A 12,749-nucleotide genomic window follows, 5' to 3' on the forward strand; every position below is an offset into this window, starting at 1 on the left:
GTTTTGTGTATTTGTATCACCAACTATAACTTCATATTTCTCCTTATCTGGTAAAAGTTTTAGTTAAACTAAATTATTTATTTAGAGGAATTGGATAAATGTTTATTAATCAAATTACTATTCTTCAAGTAATTACTATGTATGAATCACTAATTTTTTCCCATTTTCTTAAATTCTGTGCGATTCTGTGATCTAAGCCAAGGATTTGGTATTGTAGTTAATTTTGTAAAACAGCCAATGCACTCATCAAACATATGATTAAACCTAGGGCTCACTGACTTCTTGGTATTCAAAGATTGGATCTAGTTTCTTTGGTCAGACAGAGGTTCTCATTTGTGGAAGTATACTAATTTCCAGACAGCTGCTGAAAATTTTCAGAAAATTGGATGAAATTTAATAGTTTGTTTTTGATTTCCATAAACATTTGTGTCAAGGAAGAGTACAGTAATTTCACGAATACAAGCCGCACCAATTTGACCAAAATTTTGGTGGAAACCCGGAAGTGCAGCTAATATTCCGGGGCAGCTAATCTATTAACAAAATTCTAAAAGCTGCCAACACGGAAGTGAGAGCCCGCGGCAGCCCCAAGCCAAGCTGGAGCCCGGCCGGCCCCGGCAGAGGTGGGAAAGCCTGGCAGAGGCGGGGCCAGCAGTGTGGGGGGCGGGCGGCAGAGCCTGAGCCAGCAGGGCGGGGGAGCCCGGGAGAACTGGGGCTAGCAGTGCAGGGGAGCATGGCAGAAGCAGGAAGGCCGGCGGGTGGGGCTGCCTGGCAGCGGGGGAAGCCCAGCATAATCGGGGCCAGCAGCGTGGGGGAGCCCGGCGGTGCGGGGGCCTGCAGTGCCGGCCAGGGCGAGGAAACGTGGCGGCGGTGCAGACGGGAGGGGGCGGCCGGCGAGCCTGGTGGCGGCGGCGGCAGCCCTGCCGGCGGGGCGAGCGAAAGCGGCGCTCGTGAAAGCGCCGCTCGCGAAAGCACCGCCGCTCGCGAAAGCGCCGCCGCTCGCGAAAGCACCGCCGCGAGCGAAAGCGCCGCCGCGAGCGAAAGCGCCGCCGCTCGCGAAAGCGGCGCGGGGCGGGCGCGGCGCGGGGCGGGCGCGGCACTCGCGAGGCGCGGCGCGGGGCGAGCGAAAGCGGCAGCGGGGCGGGCGGCGAGCCCGGCGGCGGCAGCCCGCCGGCAGGGCTAGGGAATGCGGCAGCGGGGCGGTGCTGACGGGAGAGGGGGGCCAGCGAGCCCGGCGGCGGCGGCAGCACCACCCGGCCAGCCCCGCCGAGCCGTGGCGCTGAGCTGGGCCACCCGGCCCCGTCGGCAACCATGAGCGGGCCGAGCCTGCCTGGCCCCGCCCCGAGCCAGTAAAGCCCGCTATGCCGCGATCCTGTTACTAATTGGCCAATTTGTGAAAGCTGCGCACGGATTCTCGCGACGAACGAAAGTGCGGCTAATATTCGGGGTGCGGCTTATCTATTGACAAAGACAGCAACATTGTCGAGGCACCGGGGGTGCGGCTTATAATCCGTGCGGCTTGTATTCGTGAAACTACTGTATATGGAATGCAAAACTTCTTTTATATTACTTCTACTATTGTTGTCGATGAACCTGACCTTGTTTTGCAGTGTATGCAAAACCAGGACCTGCTACAGTACTTTTTTTTTTTTTACAGTTATTATGCATTTTTAATAGTTCCCAAAATGCTGTCTGTAGTGCATACATTGATTTTCTCTATCACTTTTTAAGGCTCTAACTACTGCAATAGAGGAACAAATCCCAATGGAGACTGCAGCCATTTCTGCTTCCCAGTACCAAACTTTCAGAGAGTTTGTGGGTGTCCTTATGGCATGAAGCTGGCTACAAATCAACTGACATGCATTGAAGATCCATCCAATGAGCCACCCACTTTGCAGTGTGGCTCTTACTCATTTTCCTGTGGTAATGGAAGATGTGTGCCTCGATACTATCAGTGTGATGGTGTTGATGATTGCCATGATAACAGTGATGAGCAAAACTGTGGTTCTTCAAGTAAGTCATCTCTCTAATCTGCAGTTAGTGTTCCTTGTTTGCAGTGCAGGAAATTTAATGAGTCGAAATGGCTTCATTGGAATAAACTCAGTTTTTTTTAAAGTTTCATCTGTGAATAAATCCTGAAATCTTCTTGGGAGATTACTTACTTTAGAAATTCCTTTGAATAATTACTTACTTTGGAAATCATATCATAGTAATACAGGATTCAGTACCGGCCACCTAAACAATGCATGACAATATTAATATCTCGCTATTCTCAAAATTCAATTTAGAGTTACAAAAACTAACTTTCCAAAGGAAAAAAGTTGTCTTTATTCTTAATTTTTTATAAATTTTGAAGATATTGGAGTATCAATAGCTTGCCTAATTTGGATGCATGGAGAGGAACAAGCCATCTTAATAAAGACGAAAACACTTAAAAAATAGCACCATAAGAAAAATAACCAAACCATATACATTGCCTAACCTTCCTCTAAGATTAAAGCAGCACCTTTTATTTCACTTAACATCAGGATAAAAGATTTGTTTTTCATAATATTTGACCAATGCTGATCTATTTGTTACATCTGGATTTTAGCAGTTAAGTAAATTAAAAGCACATTGGTTATTTTCCTGGTTTTACAGTAAAGTGTCTCATACAAAATATTTTGTTGTTCAAGTAAATTGAGAGAACAGTAGGATAATCATGGTTGATAAGACATTGAAGAGAGGATAAGATACTGAACATTTCGAAGAGGCTTTTATGACATATCTGGTGCTTCTTCAGAGTTAATTCTTGTAAATCACAAAGAGGAAAATAGGACACAGTAGTAAAATGTCTTCCCTAATGCATAGGACTAACTGTTACGACTGAGGTATAAATTGTTTCTTATTAATGGGCCATTTTAGAGTAACTAGAATATCTTTTGGGGAGAAACATAAACAAATTGTTACTAGAAGAAGTTACTTTTCTTGTTTTTTAGATTGTTGTGGAGTGCTTAACTGTTCAATTTTTTATTGCTTCCTGCCGTTTAAAAAAGTTTATAAGTATTCTGTTCAGTTCTGCACGATGTTGCATAACAGACATTTTAATTCTACGCAATGTGCACTTTAGAATTTAAGGTCTATTTTAGGCATTTTGTAAGAGTAATGAATGTACTGATAACTGTTGCAGGAAAGGCAAGTTTCGGAGATCTTTATAAAGACTTTTTTTTTTTTTTTTTTTTTCATTCAGACAATACTTGTGCTTCTTCAGCTTTTACCTGTGCCAGTGGACAGTGTATTCCAGGTCGCTGGCATTGTGATAAGCACAATGACTGTTTTGATGGTAGTGATGAATTGCATTGTCCTACACAAGGACCCTCTTCGTGCCCTGTAACTCAGTTCACCTGTGATAATAGAAGATGCATTCCAAGAATCTGGCTATGTGATACTGATAATGACTGTGGTGATGGCTCAGATGAAAAAAACTGCAGTGAGTATCATGACTATTTGTTGCTTTTATAGTCAACTATGTATCTCTACATAGATATATCTGTTGGTATAAGGATGATAAATGAAATTGGGAAAAAAGGACTAGTATTTAATTAGACTGATATTCTGTAGTCCTTAAGATGTGGAAAACTTGTCTAATTTGAAGTTCCAGGGCCAAGTAGAATGCAGAGAAATAATTGAAAAAATAAAAAGGGGCGAATGTGATAATCGTAATCATGATGCTGTGTAATGTTATCCACTGTAATTTGCAAAAAGCAGTTAAGGTTGAGATGTCCTAAACACCTACTTCATGAGTGATCTCATTGATGGCTAATGGTGTAGTCAGTTAACCTAGGCTGGAAGTTTTTGCCAGAAGTAAGACAGTAGCTCTTTCATATACTTTCTTTTCAGTTATTTACCACTACGTGGAATCTTTTGTTTATTTTCCATTAACCCAAACATATGTATAAATGAAAAACTACCTGATATTAATTTATTAGTGCTTGTAATTTATATGATTGCTAGTTGCTGCACTATATGCTTCAAGTTAGGGGTAATACTCTTCTACTTTCTCAGCAATATGCTGATTTCAAAAGAGAGGAAAGAAACACATTTACATTTATTGTCATTCTTAATAGCTTTCACAGGTACTTGTGAACCCAGGCAATTCCAGTGTCCAGACCATCGCTGTATTGACCCGTTCTATGTCTGTGATGGAGACAAAGATTGCATAGATGGTGCTGATGAACATGACTGCAGTAAGTGTAACTTTCGTTGTTGAATGCCCCTTTATTGTTTCCTCACACTTGCCCCCAAAGGAATATTTGATGACCGAATATTACCAGCTCCAAGACAACAGAATGCATAATTAACCTATCCATAAATTAACCCTGCTTGTGATGCTTTTGATCTCTGGGCTGATTGTGGAGGGCTGAAATCTGTTTCCCCTGTTTCCTGTGAATTACAAAGTCACTGCATTTTCTGTGTCTCAGGGAAATTATGGTCTTCAGTGGAACTGATGCCATATCAGATTTATGCACTTACAGGGTAAATCTGATGCAGTCTAGCTCTGTAGAATAAATAACATTCAATATTTTTAAATTTTGTAGTATATAACTGCAGTGCCACAGAGTTTAAATGTGTAAGTGGAGACCAGTGTATCAGCACCTACTACCACTGTGATGGTGTTTTTGACTGCAATGATCACTCGGATGAGGCTGATTGCCGTAAGTATATTGATGCTGAAAAACTTCAGTTATTAAGTGATGCTTCTGGAAATTTCCTTTAATCTACTATGTCAAATACATTCTAGAAATCTTAATTTAAAGACAAGGGAAACTTGTCTTTAAATAATTTTCCTGAGCAGGAATTTCAAACATAGGTTCCAGTGCAAGAATATCATGCAATCATAGACTGGCTTGGGATGGAAGGAACCTTAAAGATCATCTCATTTCACACCCCCTGCCATGAGCAGGGACACCTTTCACTAGACCAGGTTGCTCAAAGCCCCATCCCACCTGGTCTTGAACACTTCCAGGGATATGGCATACACATCTTCTCTGGAAAACCTATTCCAGTGCCTCACCATCCTCACAGTACAGAATTTATTCCTAAAATCTAATCTAAACCTGTTTTCTCTCAGTTTGAAGTAATTCCTCTTTGTCCTGTAACTACATGCCCTTGTAAAAATTTTCTCCCCATCTTTCAGTACTTGAAGGGACCCTATAAGAAAGGCCACAATTAGGTCAAGCTTACCTTAAGCTTGCTCTTTTCTAGGCTGAACAATTTCAATTCCTTTAGTGTTTTCTTGTAGGAGAGCTGTGACACTCCATCCCTCTAATAATATTGGAGTAGACTAAGCGGAGTGTGCTGGCAAGAGTAGATGGTCCAAGCAAAGAGAATATGCATTCCTTTTGGCTATAACATTTTGTTTTACTTGACATTACAGTCTCAGGATTTTAAAATAAAATTAGGTCTATTGATCTGAAAAACCTGGTATTCATGAGTGTTAGACTGAAACTTTTTTTTGAGTAATTTTTAACACTGAAATTAATTAAAATGTTACAACACAAATGTTGCAACCAATTTTCTATAGCTTTGGACATGTACATAGGTATAAATATGTGCTTACTCAAAGTATAACTATAGTTGAATTGCCTTGTTGACCACGTTATAAAGTCGGAGTTAAATTGGTCACATTTTGAAATGTCATGTAGATTGACTGGATCTATGGCCTGATCTAAAAGTAATATACAGTTCTTAATAGCACTGTACGTAGTTATATGAGAGATGAACTGAACATAGCAGTGTTGCTTCTCTGTCTAAAATTGAAACAGCTTCTGAAGTGTTGAATATCACTGTTCTAGCTACAAGACCACCAGGGATGTGCCACCAGAATGAATTCCAGTGTCAATCAGATGGCAGCTGTGTTCCTGATAACTGGGAATGTGATGGCCATTTTGATTGTGCAGATGGCTCAGATGAACATCACAGATGTCCTGCCAGAACATGTCCTCCATCGCTTTTCCGCTGTGATAATGGCAACTGTGTGTATCGAGCGTGGATCTGTGATGGGGATAATGACTGCAGGGATATGAGCGATGAGAGAGATTGTCCAACTCAACCTTTCCGGTGCCCCAGCTGGCAGTGGCAGTGTCCAGGTCACAGTATCTGTGTGAACCTCAGCAATGTATGTGATAATTCTGCTGATTGTCCTAATGGAGCTGATGAATCCCCATTATGTAGTAAGTTACGGTTCAATATCTACTATAGACTATGTCTTCAGAAAGAAATGGAATATTCAGCATGCTCTATTTTATGCCACAATGTTTCTAGCAAAAATGTTAATAAGCACAGTGTCATTTGAGCTCGAATTTCTAAATGGAACTTGCTTTCAGTGAAAAGACACTACAATGATGACTGAGGAATTTGTTTGCTGTCCAATCTCATGCTTTGAATTCCAGTGTGATTTCCACTGACTTTAGATTTTCATATAACTACAAGAGAATGACCTTTGTGTTCCTGAACACATTCGCTAAATCATATTATGCTTTAAATTCAGATGAAATGTGATTCAGTCCTTAATATTCTCTTTTAAATTTTAAACTTCAAGAATCATGATTAAAATCAAGAAGTTCATGTGTAGCCAGAATTTGTATTTATGTTGATTATGAATTGATTTAAACATAATCTTTTTCTTTCCTTCTTTCCTCCTTCTTCTCTTTAATCAATGCACATTCTCAGATGAACCCCAGCCAGGTATGATTATAAACTATTTTAAATTATTATTTATACAGCTTTAGGTTTGGAGTGGTAAATTTTTGTGTATTTCTAGCTATTTTTGGAAAAGTTGTTGTATGTATTTTGACAGCCTGCTGTTTGGCAGTTGTTTGATGGGATTCAGTAAATGTGATGTTGTTATCTGCCTTTATGTGCACTGTGTATTTTGTGTTTTGTATAAGGACCACAGTCCATTCTCACACTGCATAACTGATGATTCTGCAGTCGTTTTAGCAGCAGTCTTAGGCTAATAATGCAATTGTAAAGACTTAAATTTATCATAGGAAGCCTTCGTTGACTATTTACTTGTCTCTTTCCCCAACGCAACTGCAGATCAGGAAAGCTGCTCTGACAATAATGCTGGCTGCACTCATGAATGTATTCAAGGACCTTTTGGAGCTCAGTGTACCTGTCCTATTGGATATCAGCTTGCAAATGACTCCAAGACCTGTGAAGATATTAATGAATGCGATCCTCCAGGCTTTTGTAGTCAGCACTGTTACAACGAAAGAGGGTCTTTTAGGTGTTATTGTGATGAAGGATACATTCTAGAAGCCAATGGGAGGACTTGTAAAGCAGCAGGTGAGAAACATTGATGTCAGGCTAAAGAATGACAACAGTGTCTGAAAACTGTCCAGCTTTGTGTCTCAGTTTGAAAGACAGGTGGCTGCCAAAGTGAGAATCTCCCTTGGAATGGAAAATATTACCTGCTTCCCTCCAAATTATTATTATAACTTTGAAATTAAGGGGCTTTCAGGCAAAGATATGGGAAAAGGAATAACAGTTCTTTGTTAATATGCATGCATATGTGTATGTGTAGCAAGACAAACAAATCAAACCAGAAAACCAGTGGCCACCTTCTCTGGGCCACGGGCACTTCCCCTTCGGTGCAGTTGCAGGCACAGCCCGCAGGGGGCGCTGCTGGCTCCCGGCCGGGCAGGGCTGGTGCCTGATTCCACCTGCAGGGGGTGCTGTGGCGCGAGCTCAGCTGCGTCTCCCTCACGGGGAATGGCGGGAGGGCTGGGTGGCCGAGTGGGCTGCAGCAGGAACCTCGGAGCAGCGGCTGGAACGGCAGGGATGAGCACAGCCCAGAGTAGCAAAAGAAAAGTTTCAGAAACTGCTGTTGTAGCAGGAGCCACGGGGGGCGTTTCCTGGCAGGCAGAGGTGCTGGGTTAGAGTGAAATGAAAAACCTTGAGCACTAGCAGAAAAATGGCGGGGCTGGGCAGTGCAGCCCTGCTCTGGAATGCAGCCAGGAGAGGCTCCTTTGGAGAGGGCTCAGGGTCCCAGGTTTTCCCCTGAGCCACTCAGGTAGGTGGTGAGGGTCCTTTCTAGTGGATAGGTGTCAATAAGCTCTTACAAGCAGAGACTCAGCCACAGTAAGGAGCAGCTCCACTGACTGACTATCCTCCTCTGATGCCACCAGTAAGGGCAAGAAGAGCAGATCCCAGCCCCTCACCCCCCAGCCAAAATCTCGTGGTATTGTTGCCCTTCCCAAGAGAATGCCTCTCTGGTACTAATGCAGCCAGCTGCACTCATCCCCCTTCTCCTTGACTGTATCCTTTCTTTGTCTCTTTTAAGTGCCAGTTGTTATTGTCTCTTAGCAACAAATGGGGGGAAATTCCCCAAGAGAAAACAACAAAAGAAAAAATCCTAACTCCCAACACTTTGCCATTCTGATATTGTTCTCTTTTAAAAGAGCTGATGTAAACAGACACTTAGAGCTATTCAGGGCAGATGACCTTGAGGATTAAAATTGTCAGCTGAAGGGTTAATTAGAAACTAATATTTCATTGAAATAAAATATTTAAATAGCCTGCAATGGTCAGACAGAAGAAAAGCAATGTCAGACACTTGTAAGCTATAGGCCAGAATTAGCTGTTCACAAAGTTCAATCCTCACAAAGTATTTAAATTCCAGCCTTTCATAAGACTTACCTGGTCCCTATGCTATATTTTGCTCATTTGTGAGCAGCAAACATCACCGATACAGCCTAGAAGTCAGTTGTTCTGTCTCTTATGTAGTAAACTGACAGGGCAGAGGTGCCATATACCCAGTGGAATTTACCTCTACAGGTTTCCTGGTTTAGGGATATACTCAGGTTGTGGAAGACTCTTGCATTTTTCCTGCACATAAGCTTGGCCATTACTAATAGGGAGTTTCTTGTACTTTGCTGTCTTTATGGTTGCTACTCTTCAGTTGTTTTTCAGCGCATTGTTTGTGCAACCTAATTACAGCAATGTATGGCTTTCCTGTAATCATTTGTTCTCCCCTGTTCTCTAAAGGGGGAGAAAAGAAAAGATGGGTTACAAAGGAGGGAGACCAGGCTGAGTAGATTAATGGGAGGTACCAAAAACTTTGGGAGTTGAATCAGTAGTGGTAGATGGAGGTTTATGGAAGAATGTTGGATGTCACCAGCAAAATGGTTAGACAATAGGGAATAGGACTAAGGTCCAAATAGGAACCTGGAAGGGGAGTCTGTAGAAAGAGTTATGGGGAAAAGCCAAACTACGTTTAAAAGTCAGGATAGACAGACTGAATATGATCCTGTATCTTGGTCTGAGGATTGATTCAAATTTGTCCTTTAAATATGTATATCTAGATACTACAGTTTTGATGCTACAAAGTCATGTTAAATTACTCAATATTTCTTTTTCTCCCAGTTACTGTTGAACAGCTCGTTCAGGTTTTCTTAATTAAATTCTTAATAGCTCATCTAGGTTTATCCTAATTTCTATTCCTCTGACAGAATCTGGGAATCTTCTTTTGCTGGTGGCAAGTCGTAACCAAATTGTTGTGGATAACATCACTTCTCAGTCACACAGTATTTATTCTCTGGTTCGGGATGGGACGAATATTGTGGCTATTGATTTTGATTCAGTCACAGATCGTATCTTTTGGTCTGATACAACACAGGATAAAATTTGGAGTGCTTATCAAAATGGGACTGACCGAAAAATAGTAAGTTTTGCTGAGTAAGTTTTCTAGTCTTTTATGGTGAGAAAATGAAGACACTGTATCTTCAGTTAACAAAGGGGAAGAGAGAAATCCATATATAGTAAGAAGAGAGATAACTGAGGCAAAGTGAAACAACTTTATAGATGCTAAGCTAGCATTTCATATAGCTATTTGAAGAAGGAAACGGAATGCTTTCAAGAAGCTGGTTTTAAACATCAAAATATAAGCTGATTTTCTTATTAGTAAAGTCTAACTCCTTCAGTAGACCTGCTGAAGTTAGTAGGAGTGTTTGGATTTATGCTTTGCCATTGTTTTAAATATGAACAGCATGATTCAATCTGCATAATAGACCTGGAAGATACTGGAAACTTGGTTCATAATTTTCCATATCTATAGAAATTCAAAGGGTAAAATTTAATATAATCTTTCCTTCCCCCCACCTTATAACAACAATTTTTGTTATTACACAGGTGTTTGACAGTGGTGTCACTGTGACTGAAAGTATAGCAGTAGATTGGGTGGGTCGTAACCTTTACTGGACAGACTTTGTTCTGGAAACGATTGAAGTCTCCAAAATGGATGGGAGCCACAGGACTGTGCTGATTAGTGAAAATATAACAAACCCAAGAGGACTAGTGTTAGATCCCAGAATTGAGTAAGATTTTTCATTTTTTTTTAAATAAAGATGCTTATTTTTCTGATGTAACTATTAAAATTTGAGATGTGCCCAAATTGTATTGGAATTGTAAATGACAAGTAGAAGAGACAACTTGAAACAATTTAGTGTGTTTGCAGAGTTGATTAATATTTCAAGTAATGAGGTAATTACTGGTGATATGTTGCTCTGTTTCAGTGTAGCAACATGACTTTTTACCTATAAAAGATTTTTTTACATTTGCTCCTGGTTAAGAAGTATTAATTCAAAATTATGATGTATCACTTTGATTGGTGGTATAGCACAAACTTGTATGTGATTTCATGTCATATGCCTATCTTCATAGCTCCAAGTCTAAAATAATTATATAGATTGTATTGTTGGCATAAATTTCAGACAGCAATTGGTATAGACATAATGTGATGATTTGAACTGTTCATGTACAAAATTTTACTATTTTTGATGTCTTCAATGCCTTGAACTCTGTTTACTGCCAGTTTCAGTGCTGTTAACATTATTGATGCATACCTGTTATGGTATAAGCCTGTATTAAATTATTATGTAGCAACTGGAGAATGAGATTATAATCAATATTAAAAACTAGTGACACCAGTAGCTTCTATATGCTGCTATTATCAACAAATAGAAACTGCAGTAGAAGTATTAAAAGAATTTTTATAACAGAAATTACTGTACTATCTTAAGCATGTTGCTAAAATAAATTATTTCAGTGTCATTGTGTAGGACTGTTTGTAGAAAGATTACTTCTATTTTTTGGCTAATGTCTCTTTATGTAATATTTCTCAATAGGCAGCTAGGTTTTTTCCCAGATTGCTAACCACAAGTTAATTTTTCAGTGCTCATGTAATGTTCTGGACGGACTGGGGCCAAAACCCTCGAATTGAAAAAGCCAGCATGGATGGCAAAATGCGCACAGTGATTGTTAACAACAAAATCTACTGGCCCAATGGACTTTCCATTGATTATCCAAATAAACTTCTCTATTTTGCTGATGCTTATCTTGATTATATCGATTTCTGTGATTACAATGGAAACAACAGACGACAGGTGGTTGCAAGTGATCTGGTAAGACATGAATAAGGAACCATTGTCTTCCCATGTCCCTGCTGATAGTACTTAAAAATATATTATCATTGCCATAGCCTTAGGTGTATTTTTCTTCAAAATTCTTGAGTAAAGCAGATGTGAAGTATTTTATCTGCTTCCTGCTGTTGGAAAGAGAGAAACTGCACATGCTATTCAATCTCTCAGATCTTCAGCAGAGTCTGGAGCTGCATGTAGACTTAGTGCTTTAGATTGTTCTCATCTGTCCTGTCTGCATGTATGAAATCTGAAGGTGACATCTGACACTGCTGCTACTAGGTGGTGCATTTTCCGTAGGCAAGTATGTAACAAAAAGCCTGGAGAAACTTTTCCTGGTGTTTTGTGTCTGATTACTACTACTACTCTTGACAACAGTGAAGGGTTTTGTGCTACTACTTGCTGTGTGCATCCGTCTTGCAGTCTATCTCCCAGTGAAGTGCTGCTGCCAGTTGGTAGCACTGTCCTTGTACCATCACAATAGCAGATGCTCAGCTGGTACACAGAAACTGGTATCAATAATTATGTGAATGTTTTCAGTAATTGACTCTTGAGGCTTTCACTTTTGACTGGAGAGACAATTAGTGTGAAATAGGAGCCAAGGCAATCTTTCCACTCCTGGTTATCTGAAATCTAGATAAGCCACCTTCTTTGATCCTCTGGTAAATTTTAGGGGAGCTTATCAGGGATGCAGGTTCTTGACAGGTCCGTAATACTCACTAGACATTTCCTCTTGTTCTCTTGAAAATCTACAGCTGGCTCTTTATCTGTGAGTTCTGCTCAAAGCAGTTAGACTGCTTTGTTAATCTCTCATTCTCTTCGTTTCATGGGGTCTATAGAGCATTCTAGTTTTTTTAAAAAATATATTTATCATTATTCATGAATTATTTTAGACAATAGATTATATTTCATTTTTTTCTGAAAAATGTCATTTGAGACACAATTGCTTCATTATTTATTTATTTTAAAATTATGCTCACCTCTGCAAATCTCCAGAAGTAAATTGGTGAACAACCTTGCCTTTTTAGATATTGCAGCATCCACATGATCTAACTGTCTTTGAAGATTTTGTGTACTGGAGTGACCGCTATACTAATCGAGTAATTCGGGCCAATAAGTGGCATGGAGGCAACCAGACAGTTATGATTTATAACATTCACCAGCCTTTGGGTCTTGTGGCAGTCCATCCTGTAAAGCAGCCTAATGGTAAGTTCATCAAAGCCACTTTGGTCATGGCAGAAATAAGCATGCGGTAGTGTCATGCATTGGAACACCAAGAATCAGTGTTTTCAG

At 40.3% G+C, this 12,749-nt stretch overlaps 1 protein-coding gene across 2 annotated transcripts in view; it reads left to right on the forward strand.

Moving 5' to 3' along the window:
* Positions 1 to 12,749, forward strand: part of LRP2 (LDL receptor related protein 2) — a 109,718-nt gene that overhangs the window by 42,527 nt on the left and 54,442 nt on the right. The window contains exons 21-31 of one of the 2 annotated variants that reach the window (XM_033065246.1): positions 1,729 to 2,010; positions 3,227 to 3,466; positions 4,104 to 4,223; positions 4,575 to 4,691; positions 5,832 to 6,209; positions 6,709 to 6,723; positions 7,078 to 7,326; positions 9,492 to 9,703; positions 10,171 to 10,355; positions 11,213 to 11,441; positions 12,485 to 12,662. In XM_033065246.1, the coding sequence (XP_032921137.1) occupies positions 1,729 to 2,010; positions 3,227 to 3,466; positions 4,104 to 4,223; positions 4,575 to 4,691; positions 5,832 to 6,209; positions 6,709 to 6,723; positions 7,078 to 7,326; positions 9,492 to 9,703; positions 10,171 to 10,355; positions 11,213 to 11,441; positions 12,485 to 12,662 (2,205 nt within the window). The remainder of the gene's footprint in view (positions 1 to 1,728; positions 2,011 to 3,226; positions 3,467 to 4,103; positions 4,224 to 4,574; positions 4,692 to 5,831; positions 6,210 to 6,708; positions 6,724 to 7,077; positions 7,327 to 9,491; positions 9,704 to 10,170; positions 10,356 to 11,212; positions 11,442 to 12,484; positions 12,663 to 12,749) is intronic. The other variant, XM_033065247.1, reaches the window with a different exon arrangement.

The sequence above is a fragment of the Catharus ustulatus genome, chromosome 7, assembly GCF_009819885.2.
Source record: "Catharus ustulatus isolate bCatUst1 chromosome 7, bCatUst1.pri.v2, whole genome shotgun sequence".
Classification (NCBI taxonomy): domain Eukaryota; kingdom Metazoa; phylum Chordata; class Aves; order Passeriformes; family Turdidae; genus Catharus; species Catharus ustulatus.